We start from the raw sequence: 18,199 nt of genomic DNA on the forward strand, positions 1-18,199 counted from the left end.
CACACATACACACAGCCTCACACACACACATACACACAGCTCACACATACACACAGCCACACACACAGTCACACACGTATATACAGCTCACACACACTGTCCTATGTGGTACAGGGGAGGCTGGTGTCCATGTGCAGCTCCTCAGCTTCTCCTGCTCACAGAAGCTCTGTCCCTGCACATCCCCCGGTGTCTCCTCTCTACCGGGATACTAGCAGATGAGAGCAGGAAAAGCTGTCACCAGGAGCTTATGTCTCCCTGGGAGCAGCCACCTATGCTGACCTGACCTTATGTTGACGTTTCATCTTGATTGCTGTGCTGGCTTTCTCCCTCAGAGCCAGCTGCACAGGAGGACAAGAGCCCCAGAGCTGTCATGTTAGCGACGCCCCTGGAGGAGAACAGAGAGGCGTCCTGTGCATGCCCAGGCAGCCCTTTCAAATTTCTGACTAGACTCTGCGTGAGCGCACTCTCCTGCTTGCCCGCACTGATGAGGGCCACGCTCACACACTGACGTGGCCACTGCGGCCCTTATCAGCGCGTGCACCAACAGGAGCGCGAGCGCATGCAGAGCCTAGTCAGAAGTTTTAAAGGGCCAGCGGCCCATTTTGTAGTTCAGAGCCGCCGGCCCACCGGGAATATGCCCGGTTCGCCAGATTATCAATCCGGCCTGGCGCTCATCAGTCACTGTATATAGTGCCCATCAGTCACAGTATATAGTGCCCATCAGTCACAGTATATAGTGCCCATCAGTCACTGTATATAGTGCCTATCAGTCACTGTATATAGTGTTCATCAGTCACAGTATATAGTGTTCATCAGTCACAGTATATAGTGCCCATCAGTCACTGTATATAGTGCCCATCAGTCACTGTATATAGTGCCCATCAGTCACAGTATATAGTGCCCATCAGTCACAGTATATAGTGCCCATCAGTCACTGTATATAGTGCCTATCAGTCACAGTATATAGTGCCCATCAGTCACTGTATATAGTGCCCATCAGTCACTGTATATAGTGCCCATCAGTCACTGTATATAGTGCCCATCAGTCACTGTATATAGCGCTCATCAGTCACTGTATATAGTGCTCATGAGTCACTGTATATAGTGCTCATCAGTCACAGTATAGTGTTTATAAGTCACTGTATATAGCGCTCATCAGTCACTGTATATAGCGCCCATCAGTCACAGTATATAGTGCTCATCAGTCACTGTATATAGTGCTCATCAGTCACTGTATATATTGCCCATCAGTCACAGTATATAGTGCTCATCAGTCACTGCATATAGTGCTCATCAGTCACTGCATATAGTGCTCATCAGTCACTGTATATAGTGTTCATCAGTCACAGTATATAGTGTTCATCAGTCACTGTATATAGTGCCCATCAGTCACTGTATATAGTGCCCATCAGTCACAGTATATAGTGCCCATCAGTCACTGTATATAGTGCCCATCAGTCACTGTATATAGTGCCCATCAGTCACTGTATATAGTGCCCATCAGTCACTGTATATAGCGCTCATCAGTCACTGTATATAGTGCTCATGAGTCACTGTATATAGTGCTCATCAGTCACAGTATAGTGTTTATAAGTCACTGTATATAGCGCTCATCAGTCACTGTATATAGCGCCCATCAGTCACTGTGTATAGTGCTCATCAGTCACTGTATATAGCGCTCATCAGTCACTGTATATAGCGCTCATCAGTCACTGTATATAGCGCTCATCAGTCACTGCATATAGTGCTCATCAGTCACTGCATATAGTGCTCATCAGTCACTGTATATAGTGCTCATCAGTCACTGTATATAGTGTTTATAAGTCACTGTATATAGTGCTCATCAGTCACAGTATATAGTGCTCATCAGTCACTGCATATAGTGCTCATCAGTCACTGCATATAGTGCTCATCAGTCACAGTATATAGTGCCCATCAGTCACTGTATATAGTGCCTATCAGTCACTGTATATAGTGTTCATCAGTCACAGTATATAGTGCCCATCAGTCACTGTATATAGTGCCCATCAGTCACTGTATATAGTGCCCATCAGTCACTGTATATAGCGCTCATCAGTCACTGTATATAGTGCTCATGAGTCACTGTATATAGTGCTCATCAGTCACAGTATAGTGTTTATAAGTCACTGTATATAGCGCTCATCAGTCACTGTATATAGCGCCCATCAGTCACAGTATATAGTGCTCATCAGTCACTGTATATAGTGCTCATCAGTCACTGTATATATTGCCCATCAGTCACAGTATATAGTGCTCATCAGTCACTGCATATAGTGCTCATCAGTCACTGCATATAGTGCTCATCAGTCACTGTATATAGTGTTCATCAGTCACAGTATATAGTGTTCATCAGTCACTGTATATAGTGCCCATCAGTCACTGTATATAGTGCCCATCAGTCACAGTATATAGTGCCTATCAGTCACTGTATATAGTGTTCATCAGTCACAGTATATAGTGCCCATCAGTCACAGTATATAGTGCCCATCAGTCACTGTATATAGTGCCCATCAGTCACTGTATATAGTGCCCATCAGTCACTGTATATAGTGCCCATCAGTCACTGTATATAGCGCTCATCAGTCACTGTATATAGTGCTCATGAGTCACTGTATATAGTGCTCATCAGTCACAGTATAGTGTTTATAAGTCACTGTATATAGCGCTCATCAGTCACTGTATATAGCGCCCATCAGTCACAGTATATAGTGCTCATCAGTCACTGTATATAGTGCTCATCAGTCACTGTATATATTGCCCATCAGTCACAGTATATAGTGCTCATCAGTCACTGCATATAGTGCTCATCAGTCACTGCATATAGTGCTCATCAGTCACTGTATATAGTGCTCATCAGTCACTGCATATAGTGCTCATCAGTCACTGTATATAGTGCTCATAAGTCACAGTATATAGTGCTCATCAGTCACTGTATATAGTGCTCATCAGTCACAGTATATAGTGCTCATCAGTCACTGCATATAGTGCTCATCAGTCACTGTATATAGTGCTCATCAGTCACTGTATATAGTGCTCATCAGTCACTGCATATAGTGCTCATCAGTCACTGTATATAGTGCTCATCAGTCACTGCATATAGTGCTCATCAGTCACTGTATATAGTGCTCATAAGTCACAGTATATAGTGCTCATCAGTCACTGTATATAGTGCTCATCAGTCACAGTATATAGTGCTCATCAGTCACTGCATATAGTGCTCATCAGTCACTGTATATAGTGCTCATCAGTCCCTGTATATAGTGCTCATCAGACACTGTACTGTATATAGAGCTCATCAGACACTGTATATAGTGCTCTTCAGTCACAGTATATAGTGCTCATCAGTCACAGTATAGTGTTTATAAGTCACTGTATATAGCGCTCATCAGTCACTGTATATAGTGCTCATCAGTCACTGTATATAGTGCTCATCAGTCACTGTATATAGTGCTCATCAGTCACTGTATATAGTGCCCATCAGTCACAGTATATAGTGCTCATCAGTCACAGTATATAGTGCTCATCAGTCACTGCATATAGTGCTCATCAGTCACAGTATATAGTGCTCATCAGTCACTGTGTATAGTGCTCATCAGTCACTGTATATAGCGCTCATCAGTCACTGTATATAGCGCTCATCAGTCACTGTATATAGCGCTCATCAGTCACTGCATATAGTGCTCATCAGTCACTGCATATAGTGCTCATCAGTCACTGTATATAGTGCTCATCAGTCACTGTATATAGTGTTTATAAGTCACTGTATATAGTGCTCATCAGTCACAGTATATAGTGCTCATCAGTCACTGCATATAGTGCTCATCAGTCACTGCATATAGTGCTCATCAGTCACAGTATATAGTGCCCATCAGTCACTGTATATAGTGCCTATCAGTCACTGTATATAGTGTTCATCAGTCACAGTATATAGTGCCCATCAGTCACTGTATATAGTGCCCATCAGTCACTGTATATAGTGCCCATCAGTCACTGTATATAGCGCTCATCAGTCACTGTATATAGTGCTCATGAGTCACTGTATATAGTGCTCATCAGTCACAGTATAGTGTTTATAAGTCACTGTATATAGCGCTCATCAGTCACTGTATATAGCGCCCATCAGTCACAGTATATAGTGCTCATCAGTCACTGTATATAGTGCTCATCAGTCACTGTATATATTGCCCATCAGTCACAGTATATAGTGCTCATCAGTCACTGCATATAGTGCTCATCAGTCACTGCATATAGTGCTCATCAGTCACTGTATATAGTGTTCATCAGTCACAGTATATAGTGTTCATCAGTCACTGTATATAGTGCCCATCAGTCACTGTATATAGTGCCCATCAGTCACAGTATATAGTGCCTATCAGTCACTGTATATAGTGTTCATCAGTCACAGTATATAGTGCCCATCAGTCACTGTATATAGTGCCCATCAGTCACTGTATATAGTGCCCATCAGTCACTGTATATAGTGCCCATCAGTCACTGTATATAGCGCTCATCAGTCACTGTATATAGTGCTCATGAGTCACTGTATATAGTGCTCATCAGTCACAGTATAGTGTTTATAAGTCACTGTATATAGCGCTCATCAGTCACTGTATATAGCGCCCATCAGTCACAGTATATAGTGCTCATCAGTCACTGTATATAGTGCTCATCAGTCACTGTATATATTGCCCATCAGTCACAGTATATAGTGCTCATCAGTCACTGCATATAGTGCTCATCAGTCACTGCATATAGTGCTCATCAGTCACTGTATATAGTGCTCATCAGTCACTGCATATAGTGCTCATCAGTCACTGTATATAGTGCTCATAAGTCACAGTATATAGTGCTCATCAGTCACTGTATATAGTGCTCATCAGTCACAGTATATAGTGCTCATCAGTCACTGCATATAGTGCTCATCAGTCACTGTATATAGTGCTCATCAGTCCCTGTATATAGTGCTCATCAGACACTGTACTGTATATAGAGCTCATCAGACACTGTATATAGTGCTCTTCAGTCACAGTATATAGTGCTCATCAGTCACAGTATAGTGTTTATAAGTCACTGTATATAGCGCTCATCAGTCACTGTATATAGTGCTCATCAGTCACTGTATATAGTGCTCATCAGTCACTGTATATAGTGCTCATCAGTCACTGTATATAGTGCCCATCAGTCACAGTATATAGTGCTCATCAGTCACAGTATATAGTGCTCATCAGTCACTGCATATAGTGCTCATCAGTCACAGTATATAGTGCTCATCAGTCACTGCATATAGTGCTCATCAGTCACAGTATATAGTGCTCATCAGTCACTGCATATAGTGCTCATCAGTCACAGTATATAGTGCTCATCAGTCACTGCATATAGTGCTCATCAGTCACAGTATATAGTGCCCATCAGTCACAGTATATAGTGCTCATCAGTCACAGTATATAGTGCTCATCAGTCACTGCATATAGTGCTCATCAGTCACTGCATATAGTGCTCATCAGTCACTGTATATAGTGCTCATCAGTCACTGTATATAGTGTTTATAAGTCACTGTATATAGTGCTCATCAGTCACAGTATATAGTGCTCATCAGTCACTGCATATAGTGCTCATCAGTCACTGTATATAGTGCTCATCAGTCACTGTATATAGCGCTCATCAGTCACTGTATATAGCACTCATCAGTCACTGTATATAGTGCCCATCCGTCACAGTATATAGTGTTCATCAGTCACTATATAGTGCTCATAAGTCACTGTATATAGTGCCCATCCGTCACAGTATATAGTGTTCATCAGTCACTATATAGTGCTCATAAGTCACTGTATATAGTGCCCATCAGTCACAGTATATAGTGCTCATCAGTCACTGTATATAGTGCCCATCAGTGACAGAATATAGTGCCCATTGGTCTCTGTATATAGCGCTCATCAGTCACTGTACAATAATGTTCAAAATAATAGCAGTGTGTTCACAAACATGAGTTAATCACAAAATCTTCATACTAGTTATTATTTCCAGCACTGGGAACTTTGCACACTGTTCTCTAATTCAGAACATAAAGAGAAATGTAGATGATCTTTAATTACTTTACAGAAAATAGCAAATAATGAACATTGGGCTGTTCTAATAAACAGCAGTCTCTGCATTTGTCTTTACAGACTGACAATATGCATTTTTATTATGGTTTATCATTCCTGTGAATCACTGACCTAATATTTAGTTGTTACCCACAGATTTTTTTTTTTAGAACTGCTTCACATCTATGTCGCATAGAGTCACCCAACTTCTGGCCTCTGTCACCTGTTATTCCAGCTCAAGATGCTTGAAAGGCATCTCACATTTTTTTTTGGCATTTGTTGGCTTTGCCTCAGAAACGGCATTTTTGATGTCACCCCACAAGTGTTCTATCAGATTAAGGTCCGTGGATTGGGCTGGCCTCTCCATAACCTCAATTTTGCTGGACTGGATCCAAGATTTTGCTCATTTACTGGTGTGTTTAGGGTTGTTGTCTTGTTGAAACCCCCATTTCAAGGGCATATCCTCTTCAGCGTACGGCAAGATGACCTCTTCAAGTATTTTTAATTTATGCAAACTGGTCCATGATCCCTGGTATGTGGTAAATAGGTCCAGCACCACAGTAAGAGAAACATGCCCATATCACAGACCTGGGCAAAGTGTGGCCTGCGGACCATGAGAGCCGTGGGGCTGGAGACTTGAGGTCCGCGAGTCGCACCATACCTTCCCGCCCGCTGTCAGCATTGGTGGAGGAGGGGCCTCCAGACACTTCTGGAGGCCCCTGGGAACGGGACTAGGTGAGTATGTGGTGTTTTTTTGCATTCTTTTTCATGTGTATGAATATGGGGGTGAACATGGGGATTCTATGGGGTGAACATTGGGATTCTATTGGGGTAACAGCACATGGGGATTCTATAGGGCTGACAGCACATGGGGATTCTATGGGGGTGACGTGCAGCACATGGGGAGGCTATGGGTGGTGACATGCTGCACATGGGGATTCTATGGGGGAGACATGTAGCACATGAGGATTCTATGGGGGTGACGTGCAGCAAATGGGGATTCTGTGGGGGTGACGTGCACCACATGGGGATTTTATGGGGGTGACGTGCAGCACATGGGGATTCTGTGAGGGTGACATGCACCACATGGGGATTTTATGGGGGTGACGTGCAGCACATGGGGATTCTGTGAGGGTGACATGCACCACATGGGGATTTTATGGGGGTGACGTGCAACACATGGGGATTCTGTGAGGGTGACATGCACCACATGGGGATTCTATGGGGGTGACGTGCAGCACATGGGGATTCTATGGGGGTGACGTGCAGCACATGGGGATTCTATGGGGGTGACATGCACATGGGCAGGTTGTGTACTGCCATGCAATATATGGGGAGGCTGTGTGGGGCTCAATCAGTATATGGGGATGCTGTGGGGGCCTCATGCCGTATATGGGCAGACTGTGTGGGGCTCATGCCATATATGGGGGAGGCTGTATGGGGCTCATGCAGTTTATGGGGAGGCTGTGCGGGGCTCATGTCGTATATGGGGAGGCTGTGTGGGGCTCATGTCGTATATGGGGAGGCTGTGTGGAGCTCATGCCGTATATGGGGGAGGCTGTGTGGGGCTCATGCCTCATATGGGGGGAGGCTGTGTGGGGTGCTCATGCTGCATATGGGGGAGGCTGTGTGAGCTTCATGCCGCATATGAAGGAAACTGTGGGGCTCACTCCGCATATGGGGAGGCTGTGTGGGGCTCATGCCGCATATGTAGTAGGCTGTGTCAGGCTCATGCTGCATATAAGGGGCTGTGGGGGGGTTAAAGATGTATAGGGGGTGTCAGCATACTTAATTCTGCTCTAATATTAAGTGATACAATTAATATTGAGTAGAATTAATTTCAAGCTATGGGTTCGATCCTCCACAAGTCATGGTCTCTCATGTGGCCCCTCAGGAAAATTAATTGCCCACCCCTGCCATATCATGATGCTTGCACCACCACACTGTCTTCAGAGTGTACAGTGGCTTCATTGCAGAGGTCGTCTGACGAACTATCTGCGGCCCTTGGACCGAAAGAGCATTTTTACTGTTATCAGTCCACAAAATGTTTCTCCATTTCCCTTTAGGCCAGTTGATGTGTTCTTTTCCAAATTGTATCCGCTTCGGTACGTGTCTTTTTTTTTTTTTTTTTTTTTTTTTTAACAGTGATACTTTGCGGGACTTCTTGCTATTAGATTAGCTTCACTCAGGCATCTCCTAACTGTCACAGTCCTCACAGGTAACTTGTGACTGTCTGTGATCATCCTGGAGCTGATCATCGGCTGAGCCTTTGCCATTCTGGCTATACTTCCATCCATCCAAATGCAGAAAAAACTCCAAAAATACATTTTCAATACATAACTGTAAATACACAGATGATGCCTCAAAGTATCTATAGAGACGACTCCCAATCAAATGAAAAAACAGTAGAACAGTAGAGTCCAAACTACATTTGTATGTGTAAATTTATTAATACAAATTCAAGACACATGAGTGAGAAACAGGACATATATATACAAATATATCAAATGGTCAAATAGATTATTTAGCCTGAAACTGTGAAACAGAGCAGACTAGCGATATAAGTTAAAAGGCCAAAGTAGGTGACACAATGAAGGGTAGATAATATTATGTCCATCACATATAAAGTGGAAAAAGGCAAATAGTCATAACAAAAGGTCCCAATTAGTAATGCAACTGTGCAGTAAAAACAATATAGGTAGATCAATAATAATTATCTAGTTATATTGCACAATGCCCTGAAAAGTAAACAATTGGCACGGTGGTCAAAGGTGCAGCCACAGGTAGCACGGGGTAAATGTGTGTAGTCACGATAGCTGGCAACGCCAATCTGTGTTTGTGCTAGCTGTGGCTGCAAACCACCACCGGGTCAAAAAGTGCAGCAGAGGCCACTGAGTGCCAAAATGGTGGGAACCGAATGATTTACATACTAAAATGTATTATACCAAAACCACATATGGAGATATATAGGAACATACCCATCATGTCACACCCCCCGAGGAAGCGGTATCTGCACCGCAAAACGTACGTATGGGCTCTCAGGCTGGCGATTTACATGTGACATGATGGATATGTTCCTATATATCTCCATATGTGGTTTTGGTGGTTTTCTTAGAATCTACTGCACCAACTGGTAAATTGTTTGACACGTGGTGATATAATTTATACCCAAACCAGTCATTAATCTGGTTAGACAAATTGGACTGCTAGTATTTTGAACACAACTGTAACTAGTTTAACACAAGAAGAAGGTCACCACCAGAGTTTGCGCAAATTGAACATTGACAAATCCCCAGGCACAGATGGCATTCATCCACAGATATTGAGGGAATTGACAGTAATTGACAGATCTACTGTATCTAATAAATGATAGAAAAACCCACTGGTGCTCGACACAGAAATTGGTGTCTAGCTGCCTAATTTGGGTGACAACAACCACCTGTTGTCAAAGGTATAAAAATAAGGAAGGAAGCTGTAAACTCCCGAAACGCGTGGATTAGGACTCTATTCTATTCTCACCCTCCAACACTCGACCACAGGTATGGGAGTGACATCACTAACCCTGAACTAGAAGAGGTTACATCGCTTAGGTCAATCGGCAGTGATTTCTCTTACACTTGCCAACGGCCGGGGCAGCGTCTGACACATACAACCACTGCCTAAATCTAGCTCTTCTAAGTTTTTTGAACTTCATTTTTCAGCGCCTGCCATCCCAAACAGCTACAAACAGATCGGTGTGATACATTATCTAATGTATCGCATTATCCCCAGAACCACTTAGCCACGCTCCATACAGATTCTACTTACTCTCTACCTATAGCGCGTGTCTCCCACTGTGCTTGGCGGCTTGTGCCTGTACGTCGACACACCAGACAGTCAACCAACACCGCGTGCACCTAATCCACGCACACTGATGGGCGCTCCATCACCTAACTCAAGCCAACGGCACAGTCTCTCCATGACTCTGGCCGAGATCATCGCACCCAGCTTTCCTGGTATTTGATCAATGTACCCCGCTCTCCCAGCAGCCATCCCTCTAAGCAACTTCCAGCAGCAAAGGTAATATTTCAAACTTTATAAATGACATTCTAAGTGCTAAATTGTATTCAACATTCTTAGTGGTACAATTTATTTATTGGCAATTCAAGTGACACCGCATTTTCCGTGAAATTAATTGTATCCTCTCACAGTGTAGCTGTACGATCAGCGGTAGTATTGGTGTATGCTGACTGTCAAATTCTGTACGAGGACAATCTTTTCTACCCATTCATCCATTTATTGGTTTCGGAGCGCCGTTTGGACTTTTTATCTCTCAGATCTACTGTATCTCATCTTCTTAGACTCACTTGTACTTGTATTTTCACTTTTTATTTTATTCTTATTTTTCATTCATTTTCATTTTTTATTTTTCACATATTTTATTTTCTTCTACTCATCATTTCTCCCTTTCTCCTGATATCCTTTCAAACAGTGTCAGTATTAGTTCATTTACATATTATCTGTAATTATTTGCACAAGTCTTTACCATAATGTATGTGTACATTATTAACTTTTATTCACGGACTCTGCCACTCAGCACTTTGAACAATTTTATTTACATATAATCCCATTGATTAGCGCCTGGTAACAGCTTTCATTCTGTTCCCTCCCCATTCCTTCAAGTCTGTTTTTTTCTTACGATGCGATTTCATGCCAGAACACTGTCCTTATACATGGCCGTTTCCAGTGAACTTCTTAAAAATGGCCGTCAGTCAGCGCATGCGCGCTGCGCTCCGATGCCTTTCTGCTCTGTCAGGTCATCTGTTATGTGATTCATGCATGTCTATGGTGTCACTGGGGTTGATTTACCTGACACGCACGCCGATTTGATGGCAGTGGGTAGAAGCAATTTGTAATGACGTGGGCAGCAGTACCCATGCGCAGCTTTAATTGGCAGATGAAATTATCATATAAAAAGCTAACGGGACAGGACTCCAATTCTGCTTGACAAAGCCTGCGTCGGGGCAGCATGGTGGGCTCATCTTATCCTCCCGTACTATGGGTAAGCATTATTCTTTATATTGAACTGTACATGTCCACATTGGTTATGGCTTTTCTGACTATTGCAATGGAATGTTTCCGCACATGTATTGTTTCATAAGGTGTTTTTGAATTTGATATTGGGGTTTCGATGCTCTCCCTTCTATTTCCTCCTTTGTAGACCTCTGTGTATATAATAGTATTAAATTGATATATTTTTCAAGAAGTCTATTTTTTAATTTTATTGGTGGTTTGTAGCTACTCCGTTGGGTCTTCTCTGTGGTCAGGTGTAACAGGGTTGGTGCCACAGAATTGGAGGATAACTAAAGAGCAGAAAAAAGCGCAATAGGGTCTTATCTGGTTTGATATTAAAGCTAAAATTAAAGTTACGCTAACCTGTTCGGTTGCGTTCACACAACGATATTAAGGCATAGATTCCCAGCTAGCGATGGTAAATCCAACCTATAACTTGATATCAGCAACTTGGATTAAGATATAACTTTTAATAGTATCTATTTATTAATATTTGACATTTTTAAAGTGCAAAGTGCTCAAAAACAAAAAATGCGAAATAAACTAGTGAAGTGTACACAATAAAAAAGTTTCATCCAAATTGCTATAGCAAAGAGCCCTTATCTTTAAGGCTCATACAATGACAGCAAAATGGATCCTTATCCAAAATAATGCCCAGTATCACAATGCTGCAGTTTGACCACCAGGCCTGTGTCAGCGTCACAATGTTGCATTAACCAACGACCACAATATAGCAAATTAGAGGAACTATTATCACAATGGTTGCCCAATCAAAACATTGCTGTGGTACCATATGTGCAACCTGACCAATACAGCAGTCCCTAATGCATCAAAATATTCCACATACCAGCCTTGAAAAACCCTTACCCCCTTAGGCCTGTTTCACACTTCCGTTTTTGTGTCCGCCAAACGGATCCGTTTCCGTTTTTTTGACGGAAACTGATGCAAACGGATCCGTTTTTAAAAAACGGATCCGTTTTTTTTACGGATCCGCGGTAACCGCTAATGGAAGTCTATGGGACAAAAAAAACGGATCCTGCAAAAAATGGCGGATCCGTTTTTTTACGGAAACCAACGGATTTTGACGGATTTGAAAAAACGGAAGTGTGAAACAGGCCTTACTCATGAATAAATCTGGAAGTTCTTGCAGTAAAAGGGTTAAATTAGACAGCAAATTCTCAAAAGGTGTCACAAAGGAGTAGCATTGAAATGCACTAGTTAGTACTCACTAACACATGTACACCTTACAAACCCTCTTCTCAATGTAAGCGTTCTGAGATGTAGCTTGTCATCATGACGGAAAGCTACTTTTCAGAATGCTTACTTTGATGACATGGTTAGAGTGGCCCCATGGTACTCCCCTGATTAGTCATAATGAAATGCGTCGGGAGAAGGGGATAACGTATCCTCCGTTGAATATGGATAAAGGGTCTGAATGACTGAGTTACTTCCACATGGTGAGACCTTTCCATTATATAAGTGTTAGGCGTCGAGTTCCCCCCACTGCACAGCGGGGAATCTCAAGCCATGTCCTCAGCGGACTCCCATTCCTCTGCACCCGCAGAGATTCCTGCTCAGCAGAGACGTCGGTCCAGTCATCTTGCCCAGGCTAATGCTAGGCGTCTGGTTGCTCCTTCAGGCTCTGCTGTAACACCATGTTTGAGTCAGCAGCAAGCAGACGCTCCAGGGACTAAGTCCTGTATTTTGCCTACTGAGCATGCCCGTGGGACGACCTCTAATTGGAGGTCGGGGGTCACATGCACAGGTCCCGTTTCTGCTCTTATTGGTCCACTGGGAAGGTCCCGGAAGGACGCTGCTATAAAAGAGTTGCATCACCTCGGCCATGCGCTAGTATAGACTCTGATGGCCCGATAGTGCTATTCAGCACAAGGCACCACTGTACCGCAAGAGCAGCAGCGTTCCTTGCAGCGGCGCCGCGTGCAAGTTAAGCGCTACCTCCCTGCTCAGGGTGGTTAGTGGCGTCCGCTGAACCAGTGCAGTGCGTACGTGGTGCAATTAAATTATTAGTTCTGGTATCGCAGTTGCGGTGTCGAATGCTAGTGGGACTTGAGGGACTCTAACCCTGTGTCCTTGAGGCAGAGTCCTGTGTCTCAGCTAGTGTTCACCTTGCCAAGTCCTGTGAGGTTAACAGGCTCCGGTATTTACGTTGAGTGGTAGTGCGGCTCTGTGAGGTAACAGTCCTCTTCCTTTCACATCAGGCCAGTGGTTTCCCGCCGGTGTTAATTAGTCCTACTCCATATAGCGTCCGCCATTACTGAGCAGCGATTTGTCATCTCTGCACGGTGGACCCAGGGCTGCAAACGCACCTTATTCCATCTTTATTATTTGGTGCGTTCCGCAAGCCCGAAACAATAAGTATGCCTAGTCTTTGTGGCATGGTCAATCCCCTCCTGAGAGAGGGTTTGTAAGGTGTACACGTGTTAGTGAGTACTAAGTAGTGCATTTCAATGCTACTCCTTGGTGACACCTTTTGAGAATTTGCCGTCTAACCTTACAAGGTTACGTATTTGCGGCCGTGAAAAAAGATCAAGCTTGCTCGATATTTTTCACAGCTTACGGAGACGGCCACAATGCATTTCAATGGTATTTGCGGATCGCCTTTTTTTCCCTATTTGTTATAACAGGGAAAAACGGCGATCCGAGAAGGTTTTTTGCTGCCCGTTTTTGCAGGAGTCCGCAAAAATCACGGCCATACGGCCCGCAAAAAAGGACCGCAGAAAGCACAGCAATTGTAAAACCAGCCGAAAAGAAATCAAGATAAAAAAAATGTGGTAGTCAGTAATGGTTACTTTTTTAGACCATGCAGAGGGGAAAAATTATGGAATCACTCAATTCTGAGGGAAAAAAATTATGGAATCATGAAAAACAAACAAAAAAACACTCCAACACATCATTAGTATTTTGTTGCACCACCTCTGGCTTTTATAACAGCTTGCAGTCTCTGAGGCATGGACGTAATGAGTGTCATACAGGACTCTCCATCAATCTGGCTCCAACTTTCTCTGATTGCTGTTGCCAGATCAGCTTTGCAGGTTGGAGCCTTGTCATGGACCATTTTCTTCAACTTCCACCAAAGATTTTCTGTACTGGGAGACTGGGGGCAGTTCTGTACTGGGAGCAGTGGGGACCACATGGATCTGTACTGGAAGCAGTGGGGACCGCATGGATCTGTACAGGAAGCAGTGGGGTACTGCAGGGATCTGTACTGGGAGCAGTGGGGTACTGCAGGGATCTGTACTGGGAGCAGTGGGGTACTGCAGGGATCTGTACTGGGAGCAGTGGGGACTGCAGGGATCTGTACTGGGAGCAGTGGGGACTGCAGGGATCTGTACTGGGAGCAGTGGGGACTGCAGGGATCTGTACTGGGAGCAGTGGGGACTGCAGGAATCTGTACTGGGAGCAGTGGGGACTGCAGGGATCCATATTGGGAGCAGTGGGGACTGCAGGGTTCTGTACTGGGAGCAGTGGGGACTGCAGGGTTCTGTACTGGGAGCAGTGGGGACTGCAGGGATCTGTACTGGGAGCAGTGGGGACTGCAGGGATCTGTACTGGGAGCAGTGGGGACTGCAGGGATCTGTACAGAAAGCAGTGGGGACAGCAGGGATCTGTACTGGGAGCAGTGGGGACTGCAGGGATCTGTACTGGGAGCAGTGGCGACTGCAGGGATCTGTACTGGGAGCAGTGGGGACTTCAGGGATCAGTACTGGGAGCAGTGGGGACTGCAGGAATCTGTACTAGGAACAGTGGGGACTGCAGGGATCCATATTGGGAGCAGTGGGGACCGCAGCGGTCTGTACTGGGAGCAGTGGGAACTGCAGGGATCTGTGCTAGGACCGATTCTTTTTAATCTCCATATTAATGATGTTGAGGATGGGATGGAGAGTACAGTGCCAGTCTTTGCTGACAATGATTAAAGGAAGGATAGGTGAATATCAGGCACCAATAACCCAAAGTAAAACAATATAAGCTGGAATGTCCAAAACAATGAAAATAATACTTTATTGATAGTAAAACCATACACAGGAATGAGTATAAAAACAATTAAAAACAGACAAGAAGGCAGGGGAATATGTTTTAGAACAAAGCACAATCACAACATAATAAGCAAGGTAAAAAAGACTGACTCCCAAAATAGAAAAACTGCATGCAGAAATGTAAATACAATAAACAAGAGTTCCCCAAAGGCCCAGATAAGCAATAAAGCAATGTGAATTAAAGGGAACCTGTCACCTCCTTTTCCGTATATAAGCTGCGGCAACAGCCATCAGGGGCTTGTCTACAGCATTCTGTAATGCTTTAATAAGCCCCCAGTTACAGAATGCTGTAGCTAAGCCCCTGATGGCGGTGGCCGCATTTCATAGGCCAAAAATGAAGTGTGAAGTGACAGATTCCCTTTAAGTATAAAACGCAAGGAGGTGACTTTAATGATAATATAAACATAGATGGATGGGTAAGATATAAATCCCTTATCAAAGTGTTAAATATAAATTATTCATAAGAACCACAAGGAATGCAACCCTCAATATGAAGTGGGAAGAGGGAGAGAGTCTCAGACCCCATGCGTTACACCACAGCAATGTACCTTCCTCAGGATAAATAGTCTTTGTTAACGACATCAAACTATGTAGGATATTAAAAACTGACCTGGATTTTACAATATTACAAGATGATCTTTATAAGAGGTCTGAATGAGTAAACACTTGGAAAATGAGATTTAATGTTGATAAATGAAGAATAATGCACCTAGGACAGAGTAATCCCATTGCTGCATACATGTTAAATGGAAGCATACTCAGGACTACAGAACAGGAGGACTTTGGTATTCTGATACAAGTAAAGCAGCAGTACTCAATGTCAAGCAGCAGCTGCAAAAGGAAACCAGACTTTAGGGTGCATAAAAAGAGAGATGTGATGCCAGTGTATTGCTAGTCCTCTATTAATCACTTGTAAAACCACATCATGGGATCCAACTTTGGGATCCACATTTTAAAAGGATATTCAGAAGCTAGAGAGACACTGAGTCACTTCTCACGGACTAGCTGCGAGTCGGGATAGACAAGGAGGCAGAGGTCAATAGCCAGGAGATTACATCATACATAGAGGGAAGAGAGAAAGGTGAAGTCAGGTAAGAGTCTGATGTGAAATTACTGGAAGGCTAGCAGTTCAGATCAAGAGGGTTAGCCAAACAGATGATCAGAACAAGGTCAAGGTAAAGCAATGATAGATCACGAAGCCAACCACTAGGCATAGATGAAACAAACCACACTGAGATGAAGCTACGACTGGCAGTTATCTGGGACTGCCAGCCCAGTCAAGTAGCTGAGTAATCAAGTGAACAGGGAGCACCTGACGAGAACTCAGCACCACCCAGTCTCAGATTGGACAGCCAAGCTGTCAATCAAAACAGAGACCGCTCCGCACACCCTTACACAAAACTGGACGACTGAGCTGTCAGTGTCCTAAGATGCACTGAGTGGTGGAATCGTTACATAGAATTAGTTCAATGTCAGGCAACTAAATTATTACAAAGGATGGAAGGCCTACCATATGTTGAGAAGTTGAAAAAAGTTGGGCATGTTTATCGTAGAAAATAGACATCTCAGAAGAGATCTCATTTATATGTATAAAACACATGTGTGGTCAATACAATATCCGTTTAGTGAATCCTGCACTACATTGAGCAGGGAGTTGGACACGATTACCCTTGAGGTACCTTTCAACTCTAACATTCTATGATTGTACGAAGGACTGGCACATAACTTACTCAAACCAAATATCATACTAAGGACCAGCGCCATTCATTATGGGTGGAAGAAAGGGGATTCTGGCAGCTAAAAATGAAAGGGTTTTTTACAGTTAGAGCACTCAGACTGTGGAATGCCCCACTACAAGAAGTAGTAATAGACACTATAACAGGTTTTAAAAAAGGGCTGGATGATTTCCTCAGTACATATAACATTGTGGGTTATAGATAATGCAGTGACAAAAAATGTATATTTGGCGAAGAAAGGTTAAACTTGATGGAGCTACATCTTTTTTCAACTTGTGTAACTATGAATTGTCTAATGAGAGCGTTCCATTAGCAACGTCAGGGGTTTCTTAGGGTCTGGTGGCCCCTCGTAGAAGTGGGAGTACTGTCATAGTTTGGTTTGGAGACTCAATCAGGTGACATGTTGCTGCATGGCCGGTTCTTCTGCATGCTCAGCTGTTGCCATTTCTTCCCTGTCCAAATGCTGATGGTTTCTATTGTCTTTGTTTTCCTTTCTTGGTTTGCTCCTCTCCAACTGTTTCTCATTTTCCCATTTTGGTTTGTTCTATCATATTTTGGGTGGGATTTTATATGCTTACCCTTCCCTTCACCGCACTTCCTTGCTGGCTATACCTCTTGGTAACTGTGTGTTCAGGAGTTCCAGACCTTCAGCTATGTGGTTTACCTTGCTTGGTAAAATCCAGTTTTATTCTTGCAGTGAGTCCGTTTGATTTCCCTCTCAGCACCTTTTCTTTCTACCACTGTAAGGCTTCTGAGAGCTTATACTTGTTCCTTTTATTTTTGGTTCTCCTTAGCATGCCTTCTTTGCCCTATATGAAAGTGTTTTAGATTCTCACACAGGATTTTCAGATCTTACTTCACATTTTCTTTTCCCTTTGATGACAGTGTGTTGCGGCCTCCCCTCTGGTTCCACAGGGGGTACAAGAAAATCCTCAACGACCTATTAGGGAGTTAGGTCAGAGGTGGTGTTTTTGGTTGTGCAGCTAGGGCCTTTCTAGTCTGTAGAGAGACTAGTGTTGTGTTCTCCCCTGTGTGATTCTCCGCAAGATTCCCTTTCTGGTAAAGACACTTCCCACATTCTGAACATGAAAAAGGCTTCTCCCTTGTGTGACTGCTCTGGCCTCAAACAAGATGTGATTTTGAGTGAAAAAATCTCCCACTTTCTAAACAAGTTTCTGTTTAATATGAGTTTTCTGATGTGCGATAAAATTTGATTTCTGTATAAAACATTTTCCACATTCTGAACATGGAA

At 43.5% G+C, this 18,199-nt stretch overlaps 2 protein-coding genes across 2 annotated transcripts in view; both read right to left on the minus strand.

Annotated features, from left to right (window-relative positions):
- The window catches only part of LOC141047339 (uncharacterized), a 944,519-nt gene that overhangs the window by 589,162 nt on the left and 337,158 nt on the right, over positions 1-18,199 (minus strand).
- The window catches only part of LOC141047274 (uncharacterized), a 76,086-nt gene continuing 73,039 nt past the window's right edge, over positions 15,153-18,199 (minus strand). Inside the window, 1 exon segment of the mRNA XM_073542291.1 lies at positions 15,153-18,199. Within this exon segment, the coding sequence (XP_073398392.1) occupies positions 17,942-18,199 (258 nt within the window). The 3' untranslated portion in view covers positions 15,153-17,941.

Source organism: Dendrobates tinctorius, unplaced genomic scaffold (assembly GCF_039654945.1).
Source record: "Dendrobates tinctorius isolate UK_male_01 unplaced genomic scaffold, ASM3965494v1 ptg000126l, whole genome shotgun sequence".
NCBI lineage: Eukaryota > Metazoa > Chordata > Amphibia > Anura > Dendrobatidae > Dendrobates > Dendrobates tinctorius.